The sequence below is a fragment of the Phoca vitulina genome, unplaced genomic scaffold (assembly GCF_004348235.1).
Source record: "Phoca vitulina isolate PV1807 unplaced genomic scaffold, GSC_HSeal_1.0 scaffold40, whole genome shotgun sequence".
Lineage (NCBI taxonomy): Eukaryota > Metazoa > Chordata > Mammalia > Carnivora > Phocidae > Phoca > Phoca vitulina.
The window spans coordinates 8,414,826-8,433,629 of NW_022589743.1; the positions used below are offsets into that span (position 1 = coordinate 8,414,826).

The 18,804-nt window shown below is 41.0% G+C and overlaps 1 protein-coding gene across 7 annotated transcripts in view; it reads left to right on the forward strand.

The window, feature by feature from the left end:
- The window catches only part of TOM1L1 (target of myb1 like 1 membrane trafficking protein), a 76,731-nt gene that overhangs the window by 23,445 nt on the left and 34,482 nt on the right, over nucleotides 1–18,804 (forward strand). For all 7 annotated transcript variants that reach the window (XR_004302358.1, XM_032429260.1, XM_032429261.1 and 4 more), the window contains one exon: nucleotides 13,290–13,423. Coding sequence is in view for 6 of the 7 variants with exons in the window: in XM_032429260.1 (XP_032285151.1) it covers nucleotides 13,290–13,423 (134 nt within the window). In the remaining variant the exon portion in view is untranslated. The remainder of the gene's footprint in view (nucleotides 1–13,289; nucleotides 13,424–18,804) is intronic.

The following is an 18,804-nucleotide window of genomic DNA, read 5'->3' on the forward strand; positions in this document are numbered from 1 at the left end:
ACCATGCTAATGGACACCAAAAGAAAGCTGGGGTGGCAATCCTTATAGCAGACAAATTAGATTTTAAACCAAAGACTGTAATAAGAGATGAGGAGGGACACTATATCCTACTTAAAGGGTCTATCCAACAAGAAGATCTAACAATTGTAAATATCTATGCCCCTAACATGGGAGCAGCCAATTATATAAGGTAATTAATAACAAAAGCAAAGAAACACATTGACAACAATACAATAATAGTGGGGGACTTGAACACCCCCCTCACTGAAATGGACAGATCATCTAAGCAAAAGATCAACAAGGAAATAAAGACTTTAAATGACACACTGGACCAAATGGACTTCACAGATATATTCAGAACATTCCATCCCAAAGCAAAGGAATACACATTCTTCTCTAGTGCCCATGGAACAGTCTCCAGAATAGATCACATCCTAGGTCACAAATCAGGTCTCAACTGGTACCAAAAGATTGGGATCATTCCCTGCCTATTTTCAGACCACAATGCTTTGAAACTAGAACTCAATCACAAGAGGAAAGTTGGAAAGAACTCAAATACATGGAGGCTAAAGAGCATCCTACTCAAGAATGAATAGGTCAACCAGGAAATTAAAGAAGAATTAAAAAAATTCATGGAAACCAATGAAAATGAAAACACAACTGTTCAAAATCTTTGGGATGCAGCAAAGGCAGTCCTAAGAGGAAAGTATATAGCAATACAAGCCTTTCTCAAGAAACAAGAAAGGTCTCAAGTACACAACCTAACCCTACACCTAAAGGAGCTGGAGAAAGAACAGCAAATAAAGCCTAAACCCAGCAGGAGAAGAGAAATCGTAAAGATCAGAGCAGAAATCAATGAAATAGAAACCAAAAGAACAGTAGAACAGATCAATGAAACGAGGAGCTGGTTCTTTGAAAAAATTAACAAGATTGATAAAGCCCTGGCCAGACTTATCAAAAAGAAAAGAGAAATGACCCAAATCAACAAAATCATGAATGAAAGAGGAGAGATCACACCCAACACCAAAGAAATACAAACAATTATAAGAACATGTTATGAGCAGCTATATGCCAGCAAATTAGATAACCTGGAAGAAATGGATGCATTCCTAGAGATGTATCAACTACCAAAACGGAACCAGGAAGAAATAGAAAACCTGAACAGACCTATCACCACTAACGAAATTGAAGCAGTCATCAAAAATCTCCCAAAACACAAAAGCCCAGGGCCAGATGGCTTCCCAGGGGAATTCTACCAAACATTTCAAGAAGAATTAATACCTATCCTTCTGAAACTGTTCCAAAAAATAGAAATGGAAGGAAAACTTCCAAACTCGTTTCATGAGGCCACCATTACCTTGATCCCCAAACCAGACAAAGAACCCATCCAAAAGGAGAATTACCAATATCCTTGATGAACATGGATGCAAAAATTCTCACCAAAATACTAGCCAATAGGATCCAACAGTACATTAAAAGGATTATTCACCACGACCAAGTGGGGTTTATCCCTGGGCTGCAAGGTTGGTTGAACATCCGCAAATCAATGAACGTGTTACAATACATTAACAAAAGAAAGAACAAGAATCATATGATCCTCTCAATAGATGCAGAAAAAGCATTTGACAAAGTACAGCATCCTTTCTTGATCAAGGTACATACCTCAATATCATAAAAGCCATCTATGAAAAACCTACAGCGAATATCATTCTCAATGGGGAAAAACTGAGAGCTTTCCCCCTAAGGTCAGGAATGCAGCAGGGATGTCCACTATCACCACTGCTATTCAACATAGTATTAGAAGTCCTAGCCACAGCAATCAGACAACAGAAAGAAATCAAAGGCATCCAAATTGGCAATGAAGAAGTCAAACTCTCACTCTTTGCAGACGATTTGATACTTTATGTGGAAAACCCAAAAGACTCCACCCCAAAACTGCTAGAACTCATACAGGAATTCAGTAAAGTGGCAGGATATAAAATCAGTGCACAGAAATCAGTGGCATTCCTATACACCAACAACAAGGCAGAAGAAAGGAAAATTAAGGAGTCGATCCCATTTACAATTGCACCCCAAACCATAAGATACGTAGGAATAAATCTAACCAAAGAGGCAAAGGATCTGTACTCAGAAAACTATAAAATACTCATGAAAGAAATGGAGGAATACACAAAGAAATGGAAAAACGTTCCATGCTCATGGATTGGAAGAACAAATATTGTGAAGATGTCAATGCTACCTAGAGCAATCTACACATTCAATGCAATCCCCATCAAAATACCATCCATTTTTTTCAAAGAAATGGAACAAATAATCCTAACATTTGTATGGAACCAGAAGAGACCCTGAATAGCCAAAGCTGGCGGCATCACAATTCCAGTCTTCCAGCTCTATTACAAAGCTGTCATCATCAAGACAGTATGGTACTAATGGGGCGCCTGGGTGGCTCAGTCGTTAAGCGTCTGCCTTCGGCTCAGGTCATGATCCCAGGGTCCTGGGATCGAGCCCCACGTCGGGCTCTCTGCTCCGCGGGAAGCCTGCTTCTCCCTCTCCCACTCCCCCTGCTTGTGTTCCCTATCTGGCTGTGTCTCTCTCTGTCAAATAAATAAAATCTTTAAAAAAAAAAAAAAAAAAAAGACAGTATGGTACTGGCACAAAAACAGACGCATAGATCAATGGAACAGAATAGAGAGCCCAGAAATGGACCCTCAATTCTATGGTCAACTAATCTTTGACAAAGCAGGAAAGAACATCCAATGGAAAAAAGACTCTCTTCAACAAATGGTGTTGGGAAAAGTGGACAGCCACATGCAGAAGAATGAAACTGGACCATTTCCTTACACCACACACAAAAATAGACTCCAAATGGTTGAAAGACCTAAATGTGAGACAGGAGCCCCTGAAAATCCTAAAGGAGAACACAGGCAGGAACCTCTTCGACCTCAGCCGCAGCAACTTCTTCCTAGAAACATCGCCAAAGGCAAGGGAAGCAAGGGCAAAAATGAACTATTGGGACTTCATCAAGATAAAAAGCTTTTGCACAGCAAAAGAAACAGTCAACAAAACCAAAAGACAACCGACAGAATGGGAGAAGTTATTTGCAAATGACATATCAGATAAAGGGCTACTATCCAAAATCTATAAAGAACTTATCAAACTCAACACCCAAAGAACAAAGAATCCCATCAAGAAATGGGCAGAAGACATGAACAGACATTTTTCCAAAGAAGACATCCAAATGGGCAACAGACACATGAAAAAGTGCTCAACATTGCTCAGCATCAGGGAAATCCAAATCAAAACCTCAATGAGATACCACCTCACACCAGTCAGAATGGCTAAAATTAACAAGTCAGGAAATGACAGATGTTGGTGGGGATGCGGAGAAAGGGGAACCCTCCTACACTTTTGGTGGGAATGCAAGCTGGTGCCACCACTCTAGAAAACAGTTTGGAGGTTTCTCAAAAAGGTGAAAATAGAGCTACCATATGATCCAGCAATTGCATTACTGGGTATTTATCCCAAAGACAGAAATGTAGGGATCTGAAGGGGTATGTGCACCCCGATATTTATAGCAGCAATGTCTACAATAGCCAAAGATGTCCATCGACAGATGAATGGATAAAGAAGAGGTGGTATATATATACAATGGAATATCATGCAGCCCTCAAAAGGAATGAGATCTTGCCATTTGCAACGACATGGATGGAACTGGAGGGTGTTATGCTGACCGAAATAAGTCAAACAGAGAAAGACATGTATCATATGACCTCACTGATATGAGGAATTCTTAATCTCAGGAAACAAACTGAGGGTTGCTGGAGTGGGGGGTGGGGTGGGAGGGATGGGGTGGCTGGGTGATAGACACTGGGGAGGGTATGTGCTATGATGAGCGCTGTGAATTGTGCAAGACTGTTGAATCACAGATCTATACCTCTGAAACAAATAATGCAATATATGTTAAGAAAAAAAAAAAGTAGGAGGGGAAGAATGAAGGGGGGGAAATCGGAGGGGGAGACGAACCATGAGAGACGATGGACTCTGAAAAACAAACTGAGGGTTCTAGAGGGGAAGGGGGTATGAGGATGGGTTAGCCTGGTGATGGGTATTAAAGAGGGCACGTTCTGCATGGAGCACTGGGTGTTATGCACAAACAATGAATCATGGAACACTACATCAAAAACTAATGATGTATGGTGATTTACATAACAATAAAAAATTTTTTAAAAGACACAACAACAACAACAAAATGTACGCTGGAACATCCCATTTAACTATGCGAATCCAGCTTTATACTGTGTGCCATCCTGGAGAGCAGGGAAATGTTTTTTGTGTCAGAGTCTTTGGGTGCAGATGTTTGGTTGCATTTTGCAAGGATAATGCTAATATGCTGTTTCGATGCCAGTGTTTAGGGCTGTGTGTTGGCTTGAATAATAAGGAGACTTGGGGTGTAAATCAACATTAGAATACCACTCATGGCCCATTGAAGCTGAATGGGTTCTGGCACCTGATCAGCTTGGTTTTATGGAGCCTATTGAATGTGTAACTTTATTTCTCTTTTTATGTTTTTTGTTAGTAACACAGAGAGATCTCCTAAGGAGTGCTATTCTTACGTTCTTTTGACAAGAATTGGAATTTTTTTCTTGTACTCTCAATTAGCTCATAAAACTATTTCTCTTCTCATGACACTTCTGACACCAGGTATGAGAGGTTTTGTCCCCCCTCTCATTACAGTTCTGACGCTAACTACCCAGAGTTAGCACAGACCCCACAGGTTAAGGGGTCAGTTCCGTCAGACCATCCCCACTTCAGATGCCTGTTGGAGAAATCTGAGTATCCCGTACTTTTGGCCAGTAAGCTGTAACTGGGGGTTCCCACAACCCCCTCCTTGGGTTGGACCATTTGCTAGAATGCCTCACAGAACTCAGGGAAACATTTATATTTACTGCTTTATTATAGAGGGTGTTACGAAGGATGCAGATGAATAGTCAGGTGAAAGATATACAGAACAAGGTCCAGAGGGTTCCAAGTGCTGCAGGAGCTTTTGTTCCCATGGAGTTGGGATGTGGATGTGTTCATCTACCTGGAAACCCTCTAAACTCCTTGTTTTGGGATTTTTATGGACACTTTATCACATAGGCATATTGATTATTAGCTCTAATCTTCAGCCCCTCTCCCTACGCAGAGGATGGAGGGTGGGGCTGAAGTTCCAAGCTTCTGATTGTGGTTTGGTCTCTCTGGTGACCAGCGCCCCTCTAGAAGCCCACCAAGAGTTGCCTCATTAGAACTTAAGATGCGGGCGCCTGGGTGGCTCAGTTGGTTAAGCGACTGCCTTCGGCTCAGGTCATGATCCTGGGGTCCCTGGATCGAGTCCCGCATCGGGCTCCCTGCTCGGCAGGGAGTCTGCTTCTCCCTCTGACCCTCCCCCCTCTCATGTGCTCTCTCTCATTCTCTCTCTCTCAAATAAATAAAATCTTTAAAAAAAAAAAAAAAAAGAACTTAAGATGCTTCTGTCACCCAGGGAATTCCTAGGTATTTAGGAGCTCTTTTTCAGGAACCAGGGGCAGAGACCAATATATATATATTTCTTATTTTACATATCGGTTAGCTTTTTAGGGGTCCCAGCTACATATGGGAGTCTTTGATCCATCGTCCTATCTTGATCAGACCCCAGCCTCTCAAGCTTATTGGATCTTGACAGATGGGTGCCGTTCAAGCCTTGTACCTTTATTGCCTCTACTATCTTGGGTCCTATATGGTTTTTCAGCCTTTGAGGGTTTCTCAATCTTTCTTGAAAGCTTAGGCATGTTTGTTAAAATAGCATTATATTGTATCCAGCAGGTTCTTTTTTTTTTAGGTATTTTGTTATCAGGAAGGTTTTCAGGATCTTGAGCATAATACTGGATCTTGAGTATGTGCTGGAAACCAAAAACTATACAGCTTGCTTTTTCTAAAACTTGAGGTAAAATTCACATAATAAATAAATAACCTCCATAAAAAAAAAAAAAAAAAAAGAATTAACCAGAGTGCCTGGGTGGCTCAGTCAGTTAAGCGTCTGCCTTCAGCTCAGGTCATGAACTGGGAGTCCTGGGATCAAGCTGCAATGGGCTCCCTACTCAGCAGGGAGCATGTTTCTCCCTCTCCCTCTGCTCATCCCCCCGCTTATGCACACGCTTATGTTCGTTCTCTCTCAAATAAAATCTTTTTAAAAAAATAAAAAGTAACAGTCTTAAAGTATATGATGTGGTGGCATCTAGTACATTCACAATGGAGCCATTCCTTCTACTTGGTTCCAAAACTTTTGGAACTAGTTCCAAAACAGAAACCCCATACCCATTGAGCAGTCTCTCCCCCTTCCTGTCTTTGCCCAGTTCTACCTACCTGCTTACTATTTCTATGAATTTACCTATTCTGGGTATTTTATATAAATGTAATGATGCACTATATGGCTATTGTGTTTGGTTTCTTTCACTTCTACATCACTAACCTCTTTTCAGGGTTCACTCATGGGGCACCTGGCAGAATTGCATTCCTTTAGTGAATGGTATTCCATTGTGTGGATATGCTGCATCTTATTTATGCATTTATTAGTTGATGGACGTTTGGGTTGTGTTCACCTTTTGGCTATTAATGCTGCTATGAACATTCATCTACCAGTTTTGTTTTGTATTCCTGTGTTCATTTCTTTTGAGCGTATACCTAGGAGTAGCACTGCTGGGTCGTATAGTAGTTGTGACTCCGGGTTTAACTTTTTAAGGAACTGTCAAACTGCTTTCCACAGTGGCTGCCCCATTTTACATTCCCACTGATACTGTACAGGAGTTCCAGTTTCTCTGCTTCCTTGCCAACACTTGTTATTTTCTGGGTTTTTTTTTAAAAAGCTGTCTGGCGGGTGTGAAGTGGTATCTTATTATGATTTTGATTTGCATTTCCTAATGACTAATGATATTGAGCATCTCTATGTAACTTTTTAAAAGGTAGAGCACCTCATGCTGTCCTTGCTTGGAACCATGCAGCGGCTTCCCGTCACACTTGGAATAAAACCCCAACCTCCTTATTCTGGCCGCAGAGCCCTCCTGACCAGCTCCTACTACCTCTCCTTCCACAGCCCATGCAGCTCTTCTCTTCGGTCCGTGTACACTGGCCACCCTCCTGTTCTGTGGACACACCAAGTTTGTTCTTGCTAGAGAGTATTTCGTGCTCAACCGTCATGCTCCCCCTCTCTTCTAATGGCCAGCTTTTTCTCCTTACTCTGAGCTTAGTATGTTACCTCCTCTGAGAAACCTGCCCTGACTCCCCAGGCATTAGACTCTCGACTTTTGTCTCCTGCCATTTCGTCCTCCACCTAGCACTCGGACGCTATTTTTGAATATGTGTTCAGCTGCCTTTTCCTACTAGAACAGAAGCTCCACAAAGCTCATCTCACCTAGTGCTCAGGTTCTGGCTCCCAGAGCAGTGCCTGGCATGATGTAATCACTCAATAAAAATAGCTTTGATAAATTAATGTTTTCCTTCCCCTAGATTTTATGTTAGTTTAAAATAAAAATCTTAGGCTCCTGGGTGGCTCAGTCGGTTAAGTGTCTGCCTTCGGCTCAGGTCATGATCCCAGGGTGCTGGGACTGAGTCTGCTTCTCCCTCCCCTCCCCCCCTCCCCCCAACTTTGCACTCACTTGCTCTCTCTCAAAAATAAAAATTAAAACTTAAAAATCTTTGGGGCACCTGGTTAAGTGTCAGACTCCAGATTTCAGCTCAGGTCATGATCTTGGAGTTGTGGGATTGATCCCCATGTTGGGCTCTGTACTCAGTGCAGAGACTGCTTCATATTCTCTCTCCCTCTCGTTCACACACACACACTCTTAAATAAATAAAATCTTAAAAAATAAAATAAAAATCTTTATCCTTGCTATGAGAGACTGATCTTCATTTTTTTTTTCCCAATTAGATGGCTGGTTGTCTAAATAACATTTACTAACAATTCCTATCATCTCCATTAATTTCAAACACTCCTTTTGTATTCTATATTCTAATACAAGGACATCTTTCTGGAGGCTGTTTTGTTTGTTTGATCTGTTTGTTCAGCCCTGTGCTGGCATCCTACTATTTTAATGATTCTAAGTATGTATTTTCATGCTTTTGTAGGGTTTGTCATTGAAACAAATGGCATGCTCAATTTAAATATTTTGAGGAGAGTTTAATCAAGGTACTATTTATTCAGCAAGATAATGCAGGGTTTAGGGAAACCACAGGAGCTAGTTCACTATCCTGTGCTATTAACTAATATCCCGAGGCATAAGTAGGCAAGAGGGAAGTTTTGCCAGAACCCAAAGGCGAGAATAATGGAGAAAGCAGCCTTGAGAGTAGAGGTGCTTTTGGTGGAAGGAGTAGAGGGAAAAATACCCAGATCTCACTTTCCTTCCTTCCTTCCCATTTCCTGCCAGTGCGTGCTGCTTGCTGAACTCAGTCAGAAGTGAGAGGGCACGGGACCTGGTGAGGTGTTCCCTGCAGGCCAGGCCCCAGGGCATAGAACAGGGCAGAGTGTGTGGATGGTGCATCTGGAGCGCAAACGGCATTCAACACATAGGACAACTCTAAAATATTCAATGGCTTTTCTCGTACATACACTTTAGCAGTGGTCACAGTCTTAATGTGCAATTTGTTAATGTTAAAACCAGCCTCTGTACTTAGAAGCTCTTCTGTTTTGTCTGCGGGTGCTTACTTGCTACCAGCTGTTCTGTTAATTGCAGCCCATTCCCTGTCTGTGTCCCTCCATCTGAAATCTGGTATATATGAACTCCCTTATTGGTTCTTCCAGCTCAGGCTAAACAATTAGATCCTGAAGCCCTGCTAACTAGCAGGGCGCCTGCTCTTTGTTAGTCTCTTAGGCAGAAAAACTATTTTGTGTAGTAGACACCTTTCCCTGCTTCCATATTGCTCATGGACTTTGACCTTCATTGGGGGTGGAAACTGGATTTCTTTTAGTTTCCCAGAGTAGGGTACAAAGAGTCTGAGCAGCATCTAGTCTTGAGTGTTGTGATGAGTCAAGAGTTCTGCTCTGGTCACAGGGATGAAATGTTGTGGCATGAGTCTTGCCTTTGCTTTCTTGGCATTTTACACTTGGCTTTGGCCTACTTTACTCTTACCTTGAATAGCTGACTTTCCTGGTACCTCTCATTTCAGTCTTCTCTTTCTTTTGCCTAGCCCCAGTAGGGCAATGAAAGGAGAGAATGATTTAGTCTTCTGTAGAAGAAAGCAAGCTCTGATTTTCAGAGTATAACGAGATGGGGCACCTGGGTGGCTCAGTTGGTTAGGTGTCTGCCTTCGGCTCAGGTCATGATCCCAGAGTCCCGGGATCGAGCCCCACATTGGGCTCCTTGCTCAGCGGGAAGCCTGCTTCTCCCTCTCCCTCTGCCTGCAGCTCCCCCTGCTTGTGTTCGCTCTCTCACTATCTCTTTCTCTCTGTCAAATAAATAAATAAAATCTTTAAAAAAAACAAAAAAAGCGTACAACTGGAGAAAGCCTTAGTCTAACTTAGTAGAGTAGTTTAAAATCAGGTCAATCTAAAATTTCATGCTATAAGGATAATTTGTTACCAGTTGTTGGGGGGGGAACACAGTAAAATAAAAAGTCCTCCACTGGACATTTACTGTCTTTACCATTCAGAAACTTGTGGAAGGGAGTTTATCTCTGAGACCATCTCCCTTCCTTTATAGTGGCAAGTCATGGAGCTGGAGGGAGAACCTTGTTCTCCTGAACCTGTGTTCTATCCATTATACCAGCTTGCTTCTCATTGACTTTCTAGTATAGGTGGCTCACTGTTTTTTCCCTAGCTCTCTAGCTAGGTTGGAAGCAACTTGAAGGCAGTAACCAAGTCGTATACTTCTAAATCCATACAACTATGCATGTTTATAGCACATGCTTTGCACACTGAGTTTATTAAATTTCTTTTTTTTTTTTTTTAAGATTTTATTTATTCATTTGACAGAGAGAGAGAGAGCACAAGCAGGGGGAAAGGCAGAGGCAGAGGGAGAAGCAGACTCCCTGCTGAGCCGGGAGCCTGACGTGGGGCTCCATCCCAGGACCCGTAGATCATGACTGAGCCAAAGGCAGACTCTTAACCATCTGAGCCACCCAGGCGCCCTGAGTTCATTAAATTTCTGTTGAATTGAATAGATTGATGATCTTTGTTGAAGAATTAATGACTTTAGGATAAAGGAGGTAAGGAATTACTGAAGACAAAGGCTTTTGGGGAAATAAAATTTTGATAATATTTGGTTAGGAAAAAGAATCAGAAGGACTCTACTGAGTTAATGATCTTTTTAAGTATGATCTTGACCATTAATTTGCTATTCACTTAGCTGGCATCTCTGTAAAGGAAAAGGACTACAAGCAAGTGACGCTGAGAACTGTTCAGTTTTAGGGTGGGAGGGGTAGTTTTTTATTTTTTTGCAGATAGAGATGTTCTCTGGGGCTCCTGCAGTCTGGGTAGGGAGGACAGAGAGGGAGGAAATATGTTATGGGCTGATAATAAGAGTATTGCCTTGCAGGTATTATTTCCAGAGAAGGCTTGCAAGAAACACATTTCTTCCCATTTTCACTTTTTCAGGGAAGATGTTCAGGCACTTCTATTTTTTTCTTTTTATTGAGTTGGACTCTGTTGCTGAATGTGGGCTGCTCACAGTTGGAGTTGAAAGTGCAAGAGGACCTCCTTCCTTAATTCCTGAGTCCTCCATGGAGGACTAGGAGCCATCTGGATGTCAGGAGAAGAAGCTCTTAATGAGCTCTTTTTGTTTTGCTCTAAAGACTTTTGAACTGATTGTTAAATTCCCTTGAACTGAGAAGCCTGCCTTTGCTTTGATATGGTATTTAAGGGGGGCAATTCCAGGGGCTCTGTGATGGACATGTGCACCAGCGGCTGTTACTCTGTGTTTTGACTCTCTCCCCGCCTGGCTCCCCACATCCACAGCCCTGCAGGTGCCTGCTGCAGGGGAACTTCTGACCCATCCTCTTGGTTCATGGTGCTTGATCTAGGCTCTTTCCAGGTGGTATGGCCCTCCTCGGAGACAGACATCAATTGCAAAGATCAGAGTGGGCTGGCTTTTGAAGAGGTTTTTCAAATTCTGCTCTGCAAACCTGCTGAGAAATGTGATGTTCCTTTCATGTTTCTATTCCATCTGTCTTTTGAGAGGGTCTTCTTGTGACTGGGGGCTATTGATGTTGGCTGCAAATTCATTTCAAATTAATTTCGACATTTTTGTCACGGGCATCTAACAGCCATTGTATTTCCTTGATCTTGACATGGCTCTAGCAAGGCTGCCAGTGAGCAAGAACAATTTCATTATACTCAGTAATGGAAAAGTTCTCGTTCATCATGGGGGTTAAGTGCTGTTCTTTGTTCTCTCCTCAGAAGAACATTGGGTCCTGAGTAAAGGTGTAATACAGGGTTGTATTAGCTATCTAGTTAACTTTCCAGTGATACTTCTTATGCAATCATTAATACATTTATTGACTACCCACTGTATGCCAGTCACCCTGGGGTTTCAACTTTACCATTTTCTATTTTTACAACAACCCTGCAAGATAGTTGTTATCCTTGTTTTATAGATGTGTAAAAAAACAAAACTGAATCTAAAATTTAACTAAATCCCATGTCAGGTATGCATATGGGGGCGGCCTTTGGTCTACAGAGTCTAAAGTCTGCTCTCTTTGCACTATTCCAGGGGGCCATAGAAAGCCAAATTTAGCCTAACACCTGTTTTTGTTTTATTAGGATATGGCCACACCCACTTATTTGCATATCACCCGTGGTTTCTTTTATGTTATAATGGCAAAGTTAGGTAGTTCTGTTCTCTGACAGAGAACATATGGTCCACAAAGCAGAAAATATTTAATACTATCTGGGCCTTTAAGAAAAAGTTTGCCAACCCCTGCTGATAGTGGCCATGTCATTAGCAAAGAGGACGGTTTTTCTGGCTGCAGATTGTGGTTACAAAACCCAGAGTCTATCCTTTATCTGTCTGTATCACTTTTTTCCTTTTCATTTCCTTTTGTCTTCCAAATATTTTTGTTAGCATTCTGTAGAGGGTAGTGGCTTTTACCTCTGAGTCCAAATGCCAGTTATTAATGCTTTGATTGATTTCTTTAGAGATTTCCTGTCAGGACTCTTAGATGGTTTGAGACTCTAAATGGGTTTTGCCGACTATAAGTTTTTCAGCAGGTCTGTCTTTCTTGAGGGAAAATGAGTAAGATAGTGGAATAGTCTAATGATCTAGCAAGTTCTGTTGCTCTCATTTTGAAGGTGTTCTTGCCTGACCTTAATATACTATTATGTTTACAAATTCTAGCTGAGGTGGGTTTGAAGAAATATGAATATTTTATGCTCCTCAAGCTTGCCTATAAGGATATAAGTTGTAAGACAGCAGTTTTCAAATTGTCCGTGTACATAAAAAACACTTTAGGATGCTTACTAAAAAATAATATATATATATGTATTTGTGTGTGTGTATATGTATATATGAATATGTATATGTATATATTCCCAGACCCTCAGCCCTGGGGATTCTGAATCAGTGTGTTGGCTGTAGATGCCCCTGATGCTTATGAGGAAAAGCTAATTTGGGGAGTGCAGTCCTGGCTTAATGCAGTGACTCCAGGTAGTCCTAACAAGGATAGTATTCCTGACCTTTTTTTTCTTCTAATTTTGGTTCGATTTATGTTGGGATGTGATGTTGTAATTGTAAACTTTAAATATTTAAGTAAAATGTAATAGGAAAATTATGCCCTATAAATGTATTTTAACTACTCCTTTCTTCTACTATCACTAATAGCGACAGTAAGCATTTTGTGTTTTATGTAGTGCTTTATAGTGCTAGAGTTCCTCATTATACATATCTCATTTGCTTTTTATATCACCCCTTGAGGTAGATGTGGCAATTAGTATAACTTTCATTTATCAAATGAGGAAACGGATTTAGAAAACAAGTGATTTCTGTATTCTGCAGCTAGTAAGCGGTACCTCTAGAATTCCCATACACCAGTTCTAATTTCTAGGTTGGTATTCTGTGCAGTGTACCATAGTGTTCTTATGACACCTATTTTGGTTTTTAGAGGAAAATATAATCATGTGTAACTCATTGCCTTCTGATAAGAAGGACAGGTTGTACATAATTACATACTTTGGTAATCACCTGTAGGTGACTCATGGAGGAAGTGAGCAACCAGCTTTGGTACATCAGTTTCTTTATAGAACTTCCCTAGCACAGAAAAAGAAATTTCTCTCCTTTCTTTGACAGAAACTTTATAAGACAGGTCGGGAGATGCAGGAGAGGATCATGGACCTGCTCATAGTGGTGGAGAATGAAGATGTAACTGTTGAGCTAATTCAAGTGAATGAGGATTTGAACAACGCCCTCCTTGGATGTGAGAGGTGAGCTGATGTGCACCCTCCCTACCCTCCTGCCCTTGTAGTTTCCCAGCAGTGGCTTAGCATTCCTATAAGAGTACCTGCTGGGTAAACACTCAGTTAAGACCAGGAACAGCTTCAGGACAAGGCTGCCTTCCTTCCAAGAGAGGGAATATGGTCCTGGCCTTCTGGGAGCTTGGGATACGGCTTGCAAGAATGAGTTGCACGTCTACGCAGTGCCGGGGGCATTCTCGGGCAGTGTAAACATCTGACCATAGCAGGGCCTGGATCTTATTCACCTGATAATGTCTGTACTGAGCGCATTGTAGACTCAAACAGATGAACAGTATAAACAGCATCTTGGTAAAAGTGAGGTTTATCCTAAGTTCGAGATGGACGAGAACATAGAACAGTGCAGAGGAGAGGGGAGGATATTGTATGTGAAGAAAATAGTCTATACAAAACCAGAGCAGTAGTGAGGACATTTTGTATATGAACATAGGTTTTTTCCTAAATTTCCATTCAGAAAAGTATGAGGGCAAAAATTTTAAATATTCATCATTTTGTCACTACATTTTAGTCTTTTTCCTACTTTTTTTTTTCAGTTGTGATCATGTAAAGAACATACACTTCTGTTTCTCCAGTTTTATTCACCGCATAACAAGTATTTGTGTAGCCTATGCTTTGAATTCCTTTTGATAAGCTGTTATGTTTAAGAGCTCCATAATAGTCCCTTTCCCAGTTCACTTATTAGGCATTTTAGTTGTTTCTAACTCATTTATTCATCAAAATAAGAGTCTTATAATCTACTGGAATAGGCAAGGCTCTAAGTCAGAAAAACACTTTGAGTACAAATAGATATACTTGGAAATTGAAATAAGTGCAGTGAAACAAAGTGCAGGAGGTCGGCTTGGTGAGAATATCAGCCAGACCTAATCCAGGTGGGGAGGAGGGGGAAAAGGGGAGTGTCGATGAGGAGGTGCCGTTATAGTGAGCACTGCAAAATGAGTGGGCATCGATGGAACAAGGAGCAGTGCAGGAGCTTGGAGGGTTTGTGAAGCTATGGAAAAGCACACAGGCCTGGGGAGAGAGTGAGCAGCCAGGATCCATCCCCCAGGAGCTGGGGCATGCCTAGACTGACAGGTGACTTTTTCCTTTGTCTTAATGTATAAAAATGTGTGGAATTTAACAAACAAGCAAACAAAACAACCAAGCTCATAGGTGCAGAGGAACTTGGTGTGGTTGCCAGAGGTATGGGGGGTGGGAGGTGGGAGTAATGGGGGAAGGGAGTCAAAAGGTAAAAAAATAAACAAATAAAAGGAACAGCAACCAAATGTAATGTGTGGGCTTTACCTGGATCCTACTTTGAGCACACTAACATTAAAAAAACATTTAGTTGCTACTGAGAGAAATTTGACTATGGATGGAATATTAATTAATATTAAGGACTTAAGGGGGAAAATATAATGGTTAAGTCGGTGGTTAAGTTGGAAAATGCCTTTATTTTTGGAGAACGCCTTCTAAAATATCTAGACATGAAATGTCCTAAAGTCTATACTTTTAAATATTTCAGCAAAAAACATATAAAGCAAATCTGGCAAAAGATACACAGTTATTAAACTTAGCTGAGGAATACAGGGGTGTTCATCATACTGTTCTCTTTACTTTTCTATAGGTTTGAAAGTTTCCTAATAAAAAGTTAAAGTGAGTGAATCTGAGTTAACAATTAATGTCACGTATATAAAGCAACTTATTTCAGTGCTTTTAAAATATTGTATAAAACAGTTGTACATAAATGCACCCAAAGATCTATTATTAGGAACCTTGAAAAAAGAGAAAAAAAAGTCCCACAGCTCCAGGCAAGTCTCGTGATCTCTTTCCAAAACTATCCCTAGGACTTCCTGTCATAGTGATTCTAGAGCGTCTGTGCTCCCCACACTTTTTCTAGATTGTTTCTCAATAGGAATGATGTTGGCATTTTGGGTGAGACAGTTTTCCCTTGTGTGGACCCTACTTAGTGGTTCATAAGGGAAATAGGGGAACAGGGCTGGATTCAAAAAAAATTTTTTATGAATCAAATCTTGGTGATATCTGGGAAAATTGCTTACCTTTTTAAGACTTAACTTTGTTCCTATTTATTAAAGAGGCTAATATTACCTATTTGCAGTGTTTTGTTTTTGTTTTGAGAACTAAAGGAGTTCATGTATATGAAAGCACCTTGAGGAGTGCTAGCATGTGGACACTCATTAAACATTAATTTCTTCCTCCTCCCCCTTAACATCCCACTTGGCCTTTTAACTTATTGACTTAGAGTTTTTTCTGTTGATCATGAATGAACGGAGAGAACCAGTGAAATAAAACCAATAGCTATGAAATGAATTTTTTCCTTTACTGTCTCTTACGTACTGCCTATCAGAGAGCACAGCCATTCATTCATATGAAGAGGTGACCGTGCGTTGACTGAGCATGTGAGCCCAGCAACCAGTGTTGTCTGAGTGCTCAACAAACTCAAATTCTTGCCTTTTGTTTTCTGCGGCATAGATCTTAGTAAGTGGAAGACAAGCTCAGGAAAACCATGTGGCTGTCAGCAGTATGCTGCCTTCTGGTTTTCCTTTTGGGGAATTCTATTGCAAACCATTAAGACCACTGGCTAAAAGTTTCTTCTGAAGGGGAACGTCTGTTTATTGGGTCTAGATATCAAGAGATTGGGTTCCTTCTGTGAATGGCTCATTCTGATTGAGCCCTGAACCATGTGTGCCAAAAGTAACTACACTCAATTGTGGGACAGAAACACTGAAGTCCTAAGATTCAGAGAGAGATTTTTTTGCCTCTAGAAAAGATAGTAGTCTTGGTATATTAGTTTTCTGTAGCTGCTGTAACAAATTATCACAAAGTTAGTGGTTCAAAACAGCCTAAACTTATTATCCTACAGTTCTGTAAGTGTCCAAAATAGGTCTTGCCGGGCTAACATCAAGGTGTCAATAGGGGTACATTCCTTTTTGGAGGCTCTAGAGGAGAATCTGTTCGCTTAACTTCTGCAGCTTCTTGAGGCTGCCCACTATCCTTGGCTCATGATCCCTTTCCACCATCTTCAAAGCCAACATGGTCTGGTTGAGTTTTTTTATATTGTATCATTCCTGCTTCCCCTTCTGCCTGCCTCTTCACATTTAAGGGCCTTTGTCGTTACATTGCTCATCTGTATAGTCCAGGCTAATCTCCCTATTAAAGTCTCCTTATTAAGGCAACCTTCCATTTGCCATCCAACCTAACATATTCACTGTTCCAATGACTAGGGTATAGATATCTTGGAAGGGGGGAGCCCCATTCTGTTCATCACAGTCTGCCCTCTGTTCCCCCAAAGATTCAGATCTATCCACATGCAAAATACATTTGCCCTATTCCAACATCCCCCAAAGTCTCTGCTCATTACATCTAGGGAAGAGTTGTGCAAATAAGAAAACAGAAGTTTGCTACTCGAGGCTTGATCTGTGAGGGTTGTTCTTACCCAGCACATAACTAGCATACAAAAAGCCAATGCCATGAGGAGGTGGAAGAAAAAACATGTGTTCTAGAAAGGGAAAAAACCCTTAAACCTAAGGGCATGTTCTAATTTAGTATGTTTCTAAAGCAACTCTTAGTTTGCAAAGCATTTCCACATTCATCCACCTGTATTATCTTTCTAGGGGTCACCCCTGAGAATAACTTTCTGAGGAAATGCTTCAAATGCTGCTATTCTCTTTTAGCAGAGAACTGGGGATCAGAAGCTATATCCACAATCCTATAGCTATGTGATAATAAAGCTGACACTTGATCCTTGGACTACTGACTTCAACTTCACTATTCTTTCAAACCAATTTATTTTTATTTTTTATTGTTATGTTAATCACCATACATTACATTACATCATTAGTTTTTGATGTAGTGTTCCATGATTCATTGTTTGTTCCTAACACCCAGTGCTCCATGCAGAACGTGCCCTCTTTAATACCCATCACCAGGCTAACCCATCCTCCCACCCCCCTCCCCTCTAGAACCCTCAGTTTGTTTTTCAGAGTCCATCGACCCTCATGGTTCATCTCCCCCTCCGATTTCCGCCCCTTCATTCTTCCCCTCCTGCTATCTTCTTCTTTTTTTTTCTTAACATATATTGCATTATTTGTTTCAGAGGTACAGATCTGTGATTCAACAGTCTTGAACAATTCATAGCACTCACCATAGCACATACCCTCCCCCGTGTCTATCACCCAGCCACCCCATCCCTCCCACCCCACCCCCCACTCCAGCAACCCTCAGTTTGTTTCCTGAGATTAAGAATTCCTCATATCAGTGAGGTCATATGATACATGTCTTTCTCTGATTGACTTATTTCGCTCAGCATAACACCCTCCAGTTCCATCCACGTCATTGCAAATGGCAAGATCTCATTCCTTTTGATGGCTGCATAATATTCCATTGTATATATATACCACCTCTTCTTTATCCATTCATCTGTCGATGGACATCTTGGCTCTTTCCACACTTTGGCTATTGTGGACATTGCTGCTATAAACATCGGGGTGCACGTACCCCTTCAGATCCCTACATTTGTATCTTTGGGATAAATACCCAGTAGTGCAATTGCTGGATCGTATGGTAGCTCTATTTTCAACTTTTTGAGGAACCTCCATACTGTTTTCCAGAGTGATTGCACCAGCTTGTATTCCCACCAACAGTGTAGGACGGTTCCCCATTCTCCGCATCCCTGCCAACATCTGTCGTTTCCTGACTTGTCAATTTTAGCCATTCTGACTGGTGTGAGGTGGTATCTCATTGAGGTCAAACCTATTGTTTATTTACTCATCTGTTCCTCTTTTATTCCCAATGTACGAGCAATGTAAAATTTAAGTTGTAAGGGTGTCATAAAAATGAAGATAAGCTGAAAATATGTTAAATGTATTGGAATTGTTATGGAACATTATTTATAATGGCAGGATTGGAAACAAGTTAAATATCTGAGATTAAGAATAGTTAAACGTGGGGGTGCCTGGGTGGCTCAGTCGGTTAAGCGTCTGACTTTGGCTCAGGTCATGATCTCGGGGTCTTGAGATCTAGCCCCCGTGTCCAGCTCCATGCTCAGCTTGGGGGGGGGGCGGTCTGTTTCTCCCTCTCCCTCTGCCTCTTCCCCCACTCGTGCTCTGTCTCTCAAATGGATAGGTAAAATGTGTTAAAAAAAAAGTTAAATGTATGCTACATTCATAGAAGGTAAAATATGTAGCCACTAAAAATTGCATTTCTGAATAACTGGAAAAATGCTCGCAACATAATTGAATTAGGATACAGAACTATGTGAGATATAATTGCAAAATAAGCTTAAAAATAGATTAATTTACAGAAAAAGATACCAAAAGGAAATACATCATGATGTT